The sequence below is a fragment of the Lepidochelys kempii genome, chromosome 3, assembly GCF_965140265.1.
Source record: "Lepidochelys kempii isolate rLepKem1 chromosome 3, rLepKem1.hap2, whole genome shotgun sequence".
Taxonomy (NCBI): domain Eukaryota; kingdom Metazoa; phylum Chordata; order Testudines; family Cheloniidae; genus Lepidochelys; species Lepidochelys kempii.
In genome coordinates this window covers 150,283,436-150,296,008 of record NC_133258.1, presented here as the reverse complement: position 1 = coordinate 150,296,008, position 12,573 = coordinate 150,283,436, and the positions used below count along the sequence as shown (strand labels likewise).

Below are 12,573 nucleotides of genomic sequence, written 5' to 3'. Positions count from 1 at the left end.
GTCTCATCAGGTCCTGTACTGCCTCAAAAGCCTCCGGGGTGGACAGGAGTGGCACGTGCTCCAAGGGGTTCGGCAACTGCGATGGGCCCGGACTCAACTGCCTCATTTAGGCAGGAGTTGATGTAGCCCCTTCTGAGCCTCGGAACTGTGGCCCGACTGAGGTGCAACTGTTGGCTGGTCTGAGAGGCATCTGACTCTTTCTATCTTCTTCTTCTGTGCCGGCAATTGGGACCAGTGTCAAAGGCTGGAGTGCCCCCGAGAGACTCCATGATGTCGCCGAGTCTCCTTGGCAGTGTCTTTCTTCAATGCCAGATCTCTTGAAGACAGTGCTGGAGTGATCCACACTGAAGACGACGTACTGGGAGTGGGATCCCCGGCACTTAGGTCTGACTGAGGTTGTAGAACTGCCTCCCTGAGGATTTTAAGCCACTGCTTTAAGAGTTATTGATCAGAATTCCCAACAGATCTTGCAGCGGTCTTTTTGGTGACCCTTGCCCAGACACTGTAAACAGGAGGTGTGGGGGTCACTTTTAGGCATGCGCTTCGTGCAGTCCTGGAAAGTCTTGAAGCCTGGGGATTGCGGCATGCCCCGGTGACAAATAAGCGGGCGAGAAAAGTGGGGTGGAACCCCTCATAACTGAAACTTTTAAGTGAACTAATTACGCTATACTAACTGTAGTGGGGTGGTCACCCGCTCCAGCCTTAAACGGCTTAAAGCAGCCCAGGAAAGGGCTGCGGCTGGGAGCAAGCAATTCCCAGGCTGATGGGGGAAGCAGGCTCAGATGTGGCCACGCCCCAATCAGGGCTTAGCTGGCCCTTATAAGAGGGCAGTGGGCCAGGAGCAGAGAGTCTCCTCTAGCAGTGGAGGGAGATGGGCCTGGCTGCTCGGGAGCTTGACAAGGTACCTGGAGTGGAGCAGGGCAGGGGAAGGCCAGAGGAGCTAGGAGGCTCCAGACTGGAAAAGCCCCAGGTTGTAGGCCTGGCAGATGGCCTAAGACAGGGTACTGGGGTTGCAACAGGGCAGCCCACGGGTAGGCAGAGGCAGCAGGTCCAAACCCCCCTTGCCTGAGATGATTGGCTTATATATTGCAGTCCACCCCAGTGAGCGGGGGCTCAACGGTGACTGGCAGTAGCCAAAGAGTGAGGTGAGGTGGGGATAGTGGGTGGGGGTTCCCCAGGGAGGGGAGACCCAGAGATCTGTGGGGGTACTGCCAGGGGGCAGCACCCTGGGTAAAAGGGGCACCGGGGTTCAGGAGGGACACTGGGGCAGTGGCAAGCAGGACACCAGCCTGCAGAGGGTGCTCCGGAGGCTGGAAGAGCTAATTCCCTGAGAGACCAGTAGGAGGCACCACAGGGGTTTGTCCTGCACCTTGACACCAACCAACTACAACTATCTACAGCGAAAACCAAAAGTACTGCTAAGCCACTTGCTTAAGCAAGAGCAAGGGGAAGTTCCAGCTACTGTCACTGGTGGTAAGAAGGCGTGACTCCAGGGGGCGCCCAGGCCAACCCCACAAATGCTGCTAGGGGAAAAATCGTCCAGCTACTGTGCATGTGCACACACCTGATTGGAACTGACATGAACAAGCACTCAAAGAAGAACCATTTCTTCTTCAAGGAGTGTCCCTATAGGTGCTCCACATTAGGTGACTACCAAGCAGTTCACTAGTTTAAGGTGTGTGTGGTGGGGGGTGCTTCAGAGTTGAGTCTAGTACTAAAGAAAGCACAGCCGAGCTGAACACTCTTATCAGAAGCAAAGTCTTGAGTTATTCAGTAGTGTTCAGAGAATGTATGTATAGATGCCCTTACATATTTCAATAATGGGCATGTTTTTGAGAAATGCTGTAGAGGTGGAAATGGACCTCAGAGTAAATACATAGGTTCAAAGGTATTTAATATTACAAGACCCATAGCAAGAATTAATGCAGATGGATATCCTCTTGGAAAGACTTTGATTAGAGATTACAGACACTTTTAATCTACCAGCAAGCAAGACAAACAATTTCAGGATCTTTCTATCCAGATAGAAGGCCAGGGCTCTTCTGATGTCAAGGGTGTACAACTGTGCTTCTTGATTATTGAGGGGAAGGTTAGGGTGGAAGGACGGCAGGTGAATGGGTTGGTTAATATGGAACTGGAAGAAATTTTAGGTATAAACATTTTGGATGGGATCACAGCGTGACCTTCTCCTTAAAAAATACTGTGAAAGAGGGGCATGCCTCTACTTAGCCATCACTTGGAGATCAGGAATGTCGTTTTCATTGATAAACAGAGCAGTGAGCAGGCAGCCATCTGTTCAAATTGTGGTCTTATGCGGCATTTAGTTACCAGATTAAGGTTCCAAACAGTAGTAGGGCGCTTGACTGGCAGATCAAGATTCCTCAGGGAACTCGGAAATTTCTGTCATTGGGTGGGCAAAAATGGAATAACCCTCTATTGGAGAATGGAAAGCCCTGATGGCTGCTTGATGGATCTGACGGAGTTCAGCGAGAGTCCAGAACTTTTTAGTATTAGGATATAGTCCAGTATATCTGGAAGTGAAGAGGTCATCGGTGAAATATATCTGAGGTCACACCAAAAGAGAAATCTTGTCCATTTTTGGGAGTATGTGCAGCGAACAGACACTTTCCACCTGTGTAATAGTACTTTTTTTACTTCCTCTGATCAGGTGGTCTCTAATCCCATGAACCATCAACCAACCATGCTTTGAGACAAAACACTGCGAAACTGGAGTGAAGGATCTTCCTGCCTTCCTGGGAGAGGAGATGAGGAGCGGCATGAAGAGTGATCGCGGAGCAAACGGCCAATTATATTAAGTAAGGAATACATGTTTGTCTGGGCCAGGTCAGAACTATTAAGATGACTCTGACTTTGTCTCTTTTTATTTTGAGGAGAACATTGGCTATTAGAGGAGTCTGCAGGAATGCATACAGGAGATCCAACAACCAATGAAGGTGAATAGCATCCCTCAAGGATCAGTGACCCAGGCTGCCTCTCAAGCAAAACTGGGTACATTTCTTGCTTAACTCTGTGGTGAACAAATCTGAGGGGTGCTCCATTGATGGAATATATGGTGTAATAACCTAGGGTCTATTTCTCTCTCATGGTCTTGGAAAAAGTGCCTGCCAAGTGTATCCACAGTCACATTTTGAACCTCCAGGAGATAGGCTGCTGTGGTGATGACCTGGATGCATATGCACCAATTTTAAAACTTGACATCCTTTGCGCAGACAGGGGGAGGGATCTTGCTCCTCCTTGCCAATTAATATAAAACATGCATAATATGTTGTCCATCATGATCTGTATGTGTTTGCCCCTGATTAGTGGTAAAGATTGGAGACAGGCGTATCTGACTGCTCTGAATTCCAGGACATTGATATGTATCGTGGTCTCTTGCGACATCCACTTGCTCAGGGCTGTGAAAGCATCTAGATGGACTCCCCACTCTAGCACAGAGGCATCTGTCATTATGATGACCACTGGGAGAGGATGTGAAAATGGGACAACTGCAATAGTCTTTCCAGCAGTTGAGGGATTGTTTTACTGAGGTGGGTATGGAAAGAAGCACATTTTAACTGTCTGTTTGGTGAATAAACAGCCTGAGCCGCCTCTAAAGGGAGTTCTTGACTGGAGTTTGGGAACTGAGTTGCATTATACTGGCTATGTTGGAAAGGGCCACAAACCTGTGCAGAGGAAAATAGGCCCTTGCTGTTAATTAATTTAGATGAGCCCCTATGAATTCTAAGTTTTGTACAGGGGTCAAAGTGAATTTTTGAATGTTGAATTGTAGGGCCAATTTGAGGAAGAGATCTATGGCTTTGGAAGTTGCCTATGACGTTCAGGTAAGGGAATACTAAAATACATTTCCTGCAGTGCTGTGCTGCTACTACTGACATGACTTTCAAAAAGACCCTCAGGGCAGATGACAGGCCAAAGCGGAGCACCCGGTACTGAAAGTGGTCCTGACTGACAGTGAAACATAGGAATCATTTGTGGGATGGATGGATCACTATGTGGAAATATGTATCCCAAACGTCGAGGGCTGAGAACCAATCCCCTTGCTCTAGTGATGGAATTAGTAGCCTCAAATCTAGGATGAGTCTCCAACTGCCATTCTTTGTTGGTACCAGAAAATACCCAGAATAAAATCACTTTCATCTGTGTTGCATGAGAATTGGTTCTATAGCCCCCAAGCATAGGAGAGAATCTATTTCTTGACGAAGCAAGCTCTTGTGAGAGCAGTCCCTAAAGAGCGATGAGATAGGGGGTTTGTTGGTGGAAGCATAGTAAAGTAGATGGTATTCCCTGTGGAAATCTCCAAAACCCACTTCTCTGTAGTGATTAACTCCCCAGCCCACCTAAAGCAGTAAAGATGGTTATCAAACAGAAGAAGACAGGTGAATTGGTGCAGCTGGTAAGGAGAAGGATGGTAATTCAGGCCCTCAACTAGCCTGTCAAAATTGCTGCTTGAAAGTGGAAAGAGAGGTGGATGGTTTCCTTCTCTGGAATCTGTCTCTTTTGATGCGGTTCATATGGCATCTGGAAGCTCAGGAATTAAGCAATATGGGATCTCTGAGCCATATGGGACTTGCTGAGCTTCCTCTTGTAGGCAGGTGTTTTGATACCAAGCAAATGCCAGGTAGCTCTAGAGTCATTTCACATTCACAATGTTTCAACTGTGCTGTCCACAAACAATTTAGACCTATCAAAAGGGAGATCCTCCACCATATTCTGGACTTCTTTTGGAAACCTGGAGAGCTGGAGCCAGGAAGCCCTTCTCATTACTACCAATATAGCAATCAAACAGGCAGCAGTATCAGCGGCATCAAGGGAGGCTTGTAGAGATGTTCCGGCAAGTAGCTGTCCCTCCACAATGACTGTCTGGAATTGCTCTCTATGTTCTGCCCGTAGGTGGTCAACAAAACAGTTCAGTTTGATGTAATTTACATTATTGTATTTTGCCATTAGTGCCTGGTAATTGGCAATTCTAAATTATAAGGAGGTTGACGAATAAGATTTCCTCCCAAGTAGGTCTAGATGCTTATGGTCTTTTTCATGGGGTGTGGTTTTGGTGTGGTGTTGCATTCCATGTTCGTTAACTGTGTTGACTACCAAGGAATTTGGGGAGGATGAGAAAATAAAAATTCTGAGTCTTTTGCAGGAACATAATACTACTTATCTGCTTTCTTCATGTAGCAGGCATAGTAGATGGAGCATGCCAGATGATATTCACTGTGTCCAGAAGGGCATCATTGACCAGCAAAGCTAACTATGCAGGCAGATGAGAATGAATGAAGGATATTAAGCAGCTTATGAATCAGACTTTCCTTTTCCACAAACTCTCTGGAATAGTGGAGCACCTGGAGAAATTTCAGGTGAAACCATCAATTTCAGGCACATTTCAGGTGTTCTCAATGTCTTTGATATGGAAAGCACGTCGGAGCTGAGCAGCAAGGAATCGGAAGTCTCTGATACAGCCAGGTCCCAGGGGAAACAGAATGCCTGCAATGCAAAGCATGCTGTGAGTACAGAGTCGGTGGTCTGCACCGAGGTGTTGGTGGCTGAGGCCACTGACAGTACTGTGGGTCTCAGATGAGCCAAGGAAAGTGCAGTCGGAGCCCAAGCAGGCTTCTCTGGTACTGAGGAAGCAAAGGATGCACTTTTTTTGCCGTCTTGGTCTGCTAACGATACCGATGATCTCTCCAGGCCCATGGCTTTGCCATCTTTCAGTCTAGCAATGCCCTGGGTACCTGAGAAACCAGCAGCTTCTTGGGTACTGTAGCAGAGCGACCACTCACCGGTGCAGTGCCTCCTGCTGGTTGTCTTAGGAATTAGCTCTTTCAGCACTCAGACCGCCCTCTGCTGGCCGGTGTCTTGCCTCAGGCCCTGGGTCCCTCCCAGACCCCAGTGCCCTTTACCTCAGGGTTCTTCCCCTGCTATACTCCCACACTCTGGGTCTCCCGTCCCAGGGGAACCCCCAATCCTCTATCCCCACCTTGCCTCAGTGGCTACTGCCAGTCATCATCTAGCCCCCTTTCACTGGGGCAGACTGCAGTATGTAATGGCCACTCATCATTGGCAAGGGGTTCCTGTTGAGATGCTGCCTTTGCCTATCCCTGGGCTGCCTCTTTACAGCCCCAGTACCTTTTGTAGGCCTTCACCAAGACCTGCAGCCTGGGAGTTCACCAGCCTGGAGCTCCCCAGCTCCCTTTGCCCTTCCCCAGCACTGCTCCACTTCGGATACCTTGCTCTCAGGCAGCTAGCTCTTCCCACTCCAGGCCTAGAGTGAGACTGCTCCAGCTCCTGGCCCCCAGCCCTCTTATAAGGGCTGGCTGGGCCCAGATTGAGCTGGCCACAGCTGTGGCTGCTTCCCCAATCAGCCTAGCTTGGCTGCTTTCAATCCCTGTTCTCCAAGAGTGGGGCAGTTGCCACACTACAGGCACCTAACTGGAGAGTGGATGGTGCTGAAGTGGCTGAAGACACCGACAACCTCAGCTTTTTAGAGGTACATTTTCCACCTGGTGATCCCAGAACATGGTCCTTGGAGGACTTATGACAGGGGCCTTGCAGCTTCCTCTTATATGCCCTAGAGGAGTGCAGCTCAGATATAGTGGAGGCTGTAGATATGCTTGGAGAGTGGCATATGGCATGGTCCCTTAGCTGGGGTCAGAATCTGGGTGTAAAGAGCTGTCCATCAGCAGCAACCAAAGTTTTACCTACCTGTTTTTTTCTGGCTCTGGATTTCAGCACAAGACAGAAGTTATACTTCTGTACAATGTGCAATTCCCCAAGGCAACAGACACAGCAGGAGTTCCTGTTGTTTACTGGGATTGCCTCCTGGCACGACAGACAGCATTTGAAACCAGGAGAACCAGGAATAACCTCCCAGTAGGCAAGAACTACCTTATCTACTAATATCTATCTAAATTATATATGAGAATTTTATTTATTTTTAACTAGGCAGCTAAAGCTACTGCTGCTTATTAATTACACTAATACTAAGAACTACAACTAATAAAATAATAAATGAGAACAAAGTTGAGGACATCTCAACAGGAACAATTGCCAGAGCTCCGTCTCAGGCTGAAGCAGTTGAGAAAGAACTGAGTGCAGTTCCCCCACACTGTGCTGTATAACAATGGCATGAGGCATAAAGTTGACTGGCATGCATGTGCAGGCCAAGTGGACACTGCTATAAGAAATCTCCAATCAAAGGTGCAGGGCACGCTAGCACACCTAGACTGGAGCACCCATAGGGAAACTACTTGCAGAACTTTAGTTAAGAAAAGTTGAGAATATTTATAAAATAAAAACACAATGAGAATACTACTAATGTTACTGAACTTTCTCTCCAACAAAATAGGGTAGTCAAGAAGCCATTATCTAGTGATTCAACATATCTGAAAACACTTAATTTAAAGGTTGTAGATTATATTCATGCAATTTCTCTGTCATTCAGAAGATTAGGGAAATGCTACAATATGTGTTGAAGATATATCATTTAAGACACCGTGTCTGAGAATAATAAATTACATTTACTTAGTGCCATTGACTAGCTTTGAACATCTCATCTGTACCCTGACACTAATCTGTCTGAACTACGTCTACTTTTATCATTGTAATTTTTGAAGCAGTTTCAAGCTACCAATTTTTAGAAGAACTTCCCATAAATTTCCTTTTCCCCTCATGAACTCAAAATATGGAATTCCCCCCAAAAACAGTTGGGTCCAAAACTGAGACTACTAACCATGTTAAGATTATGTATTTTATACATCACCGGTGCATTATTCCTTTTGATATCTGGGAATCTAAACTTACTAACAGTATAAATATTATCACTTTATGAACAAAATTATTACTATTTATTACTCATGTAACTCCATAGTGTGTATAGTAGTACACTACAACAGAGCAATGACAGATTTCCTGTCCTAAGAATTTGAAATCACAACAGATTTGTATAGATAGATAAAGTATAGGCCTGATTTTCATTTATAGTAAGGCTCCTTAATAGAGCCAGAGCCAGGCCATAAATGGGCCTTAATGTAAATGAAAATCAGGGCCATATATCACTAAAATCACTGTAAAACAGAAACATGCATTCTACATGAATTACTAAGGGCAAGATTGTGTTTGGTACCTTCATAATTGTGTAAAGCATGCAATGGGCTACACAAACTGTTGAGCCTTTAAGTTCAGAGATTTCAGTGATCCCACTAACATGGCTAATAGCTTAAACCTCTTCAAGAAAAGCAGAGGGGGCAAAGAGATGGTCAGCACAGGGGGAAGAACAATGCTGCCCCCCTTTACGATGTTTCATTTGCTGTTCTCACCTGAACTCTGAAAGACATAGTACATTCCTGAGGCACAATGCCACTTTGAAGCTTCATTTGGAGCACTGTAACTGTGCAATGCCCCCCAACAACAGGATGGTAAAACAGGTATGTGCTTCAGTTTAGCACTCAGGAAAATTTATATGAAAGACTAAAATTATAATGTGGCAATAACATGAACCTTTGCAAAACATTAACAATTTCTTAACTTTTTAATTTTTATTTTGAGTAAAACTAATATAAGCAACAGGAAAAAATGAGAATACCTCATGTATACTTTTTGCATTTAGAGGGATGTCATTCCTATAACGAACAAAAAATAAACAGAGTCCTTTGAATTTGTCTGGTGCAGTGTCTAAATATAATCTCATAATTTTAGTTCCTTTTACAACTCCTGGAATTGTTCGACCACATTCTGAAAATAAATTTAAGCACATTACTATTTTAAAATGTATGTATATCATAAAATGTTTAAAACTATTACAGTGAAATACAATAGTTGCAACTCAGTATTTTATTTATTTTTTTCCCTTTTGTGCATGTCAGGCACAACCCAGATAGTTTCCTTAATAGCGCTTGTGTATGAACATAATTTGTTAAAAGGAACTGTGAAATTACATCATTAAATAGTTTTTTTTTTCTATGGCGAAAACTAATAATGTTCATGAACAATTTATGAAGCTATTAGTAACTAAATACAAACTTCAATCCTCTGCAAATATATCACAATCCTCATTGTCAAAAACAATTGAACTGTTTTTGACTGATCGTTTCCAAAACAATTCAGGCTGAGGCAGATACACAATATTAAACATTTGTGCTGAAATGTTCAAGTTGGGCAAAGTTATAAACTGCAAATAGGGATTTATAATGGACTACCTGAACAACAGGCAGTGCAATAAGCCCCACCTATAACAATATTGTTAAAAATTAATAGCATGTACCTACTCCTGGTGCTTCTCCTTCTTGATATAAGAATTTCAAAGTTCTACTTCCATCTTTGGCAAAAAAATTATCAAATGCCTGTAACTGTTAAATCAAAAAGTAAGTTACTGTAAATCAAATGCTGTCAAATTACTACATTTTTATTTGTCTTAAAAGAACATATAGCGTTTAATTGGAGATCTGTTCAAAGTTTTGGTGATATGATAAATACTTTATCCAACACTGGCAGGGAGATGAACTAGGTAACCTAATAGATTTTTTTTTTTTAGTCCCTAAACTTCAATTGCTGGTATTTTCACAGGAATTATGCCATAGTATCATCTTCAAGAACTAATTTATTTCACTTATTGAATGACTTGCAAAGCACTAATCACCACAGCAACTATTCAATAATACACACAAATAGTAGACAAGACGGAGAAAAAATGGTTACCTACCTTTCCTAATCGTTGTTCTTTGAGATGTGTTGCTCATGTCCATTCCATTCTAGGTGTGCATGCACCCACATGTGCGGCCATCAGAGATTTTTGCCTTAGCAGTACCCATAGGGCTGGCTGTGGTGTCCTCTGCAGAGCCACGCTCATACCGCTGTATATCAGGCGCCGCTGGCCCTATGCCCTCTGTTTCTTCTTGCCGACAACATTGACGGAAGGGCAGGAGGGCAAGCAACGGAATGGACATGAGCAACACATCTCGAAGAACAATATTTACAAAAGGTAGGTAACCATTTTTTCTTCGAGCGCTTGCTCATGTCGATTCCATTCTAGGTGACTCACAAGCAGAATCAACGGAGGTGGGCTCGGAGTTCACAGTATTGCAGATTGCAGCACTGCTCTGCCAAAGCCAGCATTGTCTTGAGCCTGCTGGGTCAGCGTGTACTGCAACGTGAATGTGTGGACGGACGACCAAATTGTGGCCCAACAGATCTCTTGGATTGGCACCTGTACCAGGAAAGCTGCTGCTGACGCCTGCGCCCTAGTCGCATGAGCCATTATGATCGCCAGCGGGAGCACCTTTGCCAGCTCATAGCAGTAGAGGATGCAGGCCATGATCCAAGACAAGATTCTCTGTGCTGACACTGGGCAATCTTTCATCCTGTCAGTGACAGTCAGTGACATGAGTGCCCTGATCTCGGATACCCTACAGTCCAAAGTTATGGCGACCAAGAAGTAGACCTTCCAGGAGAGAAGCCAGAGGGAGCAGGAAGCCAAGGGTTCGAAGGGGGGACCCATGAGCCTCGATAGCACAAGATTCAGTTCCCAAAGGGGGACCAGGTCTCGGATATGCAGGTAAAGGCACTCCAAACCTTTCAGGAAGCACGCCATCATGGGATGGGCAAAGACCGACCAGCCTTGAAATGGAGGGTAGAACGCCGAAATGGCCACCAGGTGTACCTTGATCAAAGATAGCGATAGACCCTGGTGCCTAAGGTGCAGTAAATAGTCCAGGGTGTCCTTGCAGCGGGGCTTCTTCCACATGAATGTGTTGGTCAAAGGCCCAACACATGAACCGCTTCCACTTTGCCATATATGTAGCCCTGGTGGACAGTTTTCTGCTGCCCATCAGGACCTGTTAGACACCAGCAGAGCACTCCCATTTGTCCATACTCAGACACACAAGCAGTCAAGTGCAGTGATGCCAGGTTCGGGTGCAGCAGATTGCCATGGTTCTGGAACAGCAGATCTGGCTGAAGAGGTAGCTGCAACAGGGTGGCTGCCAAGAGACCCAGCAGCATGCCAAACCAGTGTTGACAAGGCTACACTGGGGCTATGAGGATAACCTTGCTTCACCTTCTGTCTTGCTTCACCTTCCACAGTACCTTGCGGATCAACGTTACCAGTGGGAAGGCATACATCAGTGCTCCTGACCATGGAATCAGGAAGGCGTCCAACAGGGAGCCCTTGTCCCTGTCCCACAGAGAACAGAACATGTGACACTTTCTTTTCTGCCTGGACACAAACAGGTCCACGTGGAGAGTCCCCCACCTGCCGAAGATTAGGCTGACCACCTCCGGATGAAGGGACCATTCGTGTCAAGACTACAAGGTCTTGCTGAGGTGAACCGCCAGGAAGTTCCTGGTTGTAGGCAAGTGGGCAGCCACCAGATGAATGGCATGCCACACACAAAAGTCTAAGAGGCTGAGTGCCTCCCAACACAGGGCCGAAGACCTGGTGCCGCCCTACCTGTTGATATAATACATAGGAGCTGTATTGTCCATCAAAACCTACACCACACTGCCCTTCAGGTGGGGCAAGAATGCCTGGCAGGCCAGGAGAACCACTCTGAGCTCCCTGACATTGATATGAAGGGTCAGATTGCATCTGAGATCAGGGTAAGCAACGGAGACAGGGTCACGAAGGGAGCTCCCTGCAGCACCGATTTTGGATTCAGACACAAATCCAAGGACAAGAGGATGTGGCTCAGCACCATGACCACTTGGTCCAGGGTCCATGACCACTCTGCTGGGGATAGAGACTGAGGCCAGCCACGCCTGCAGTGGCCATAGATGAACTCGGGCATGGTTGACCACGTACATGCAGGCAGCCATGTGGCCCATTAGTCACAGGCACGTGTGGGCTGTGGTGTGTGGATGGCTCTTTATGTGGGCAATCAAGTCTGACATGGCGTGGAAGCACGCTTCTGGAAGGAAGGACATGACTCAGGTGGAGTCAAGAACCATTCCGATAAACTCTGTGTTAGACTGGCATTAACATGGACTTTTCTATGTTTATTAACAGACCTAGATCATTGCAGATGGACCACACCAGACTGAGGCTGTGTTACACCTGCTCCGGAGAGCTGCCCTTGATGAACCAATCGTTGAGATACGGGAAGATCTGGACCCCCCAACATCTCAGGTAAGCTGCTACCGGCGCCACATATTTTGTGAACAACTTGGCAGCCAAGTACAGGCCAAAGGGTAGCACTGTGAACTGGAAGTGACACCCAGCCACTATGAAACGCAGGAAGCGCCTATGGCCCGGGAATATGGAGACATGAAAGTAAACATCCTTTAAGTCGAGATCGGCATGCCAGTCTCCCAGATCCAGGGAAGGAATGATGCAGGCCAGGGAGACCATGCGGAATGTCAACTTCTTGAGAGACTTGTTGAAGCCATGCAGGTCCTGGATGGGTCTGAGGCCTCCTCTGGCATTTGGGATTAGGAAGCAGCGGGAGTAGAATCCTCCTCCTTCCATGTCCTGAGGAACCTCCTCCACAGCTCCCAAGCCCAGGAGCTTCTCTATTTCCTGAACAAGGAGCTGCTCATGAGAAGGGTCCCTGAAGAGGGAAGGGA

At 46.2% G+C, this 12,573-nt stretch overlaps 1 protein-coding gene across 1 annotated transcript in view; it reads right to left on the bottom strand.

Annotated features, from left to right (window-relative positions):
- Positions 1–12,573, bottom strand: part of DNAH8 (dynein axonemal heavy chain 8) — a 577,606-nt gene that overhangs the window by 530,251 nt on the left and 34,782 nt on the right. Inside the window, exons 4-5 of the mRNA XM_073338555.1 lie at positions 9,278–9,362; positions 8,600–8,748 (exon numbers count right to left, since the gene is read on the bottom strand). Of these exons, the coding sequence (XP_073194656.1) occupies positions 8,600–8,748; positions 9,278–9,362 (234 nt within the window). The remainder of the gene's footprint in view (positions 1–8,599; positions 8,749–9,277; positions 9,363–12,573) is intronic.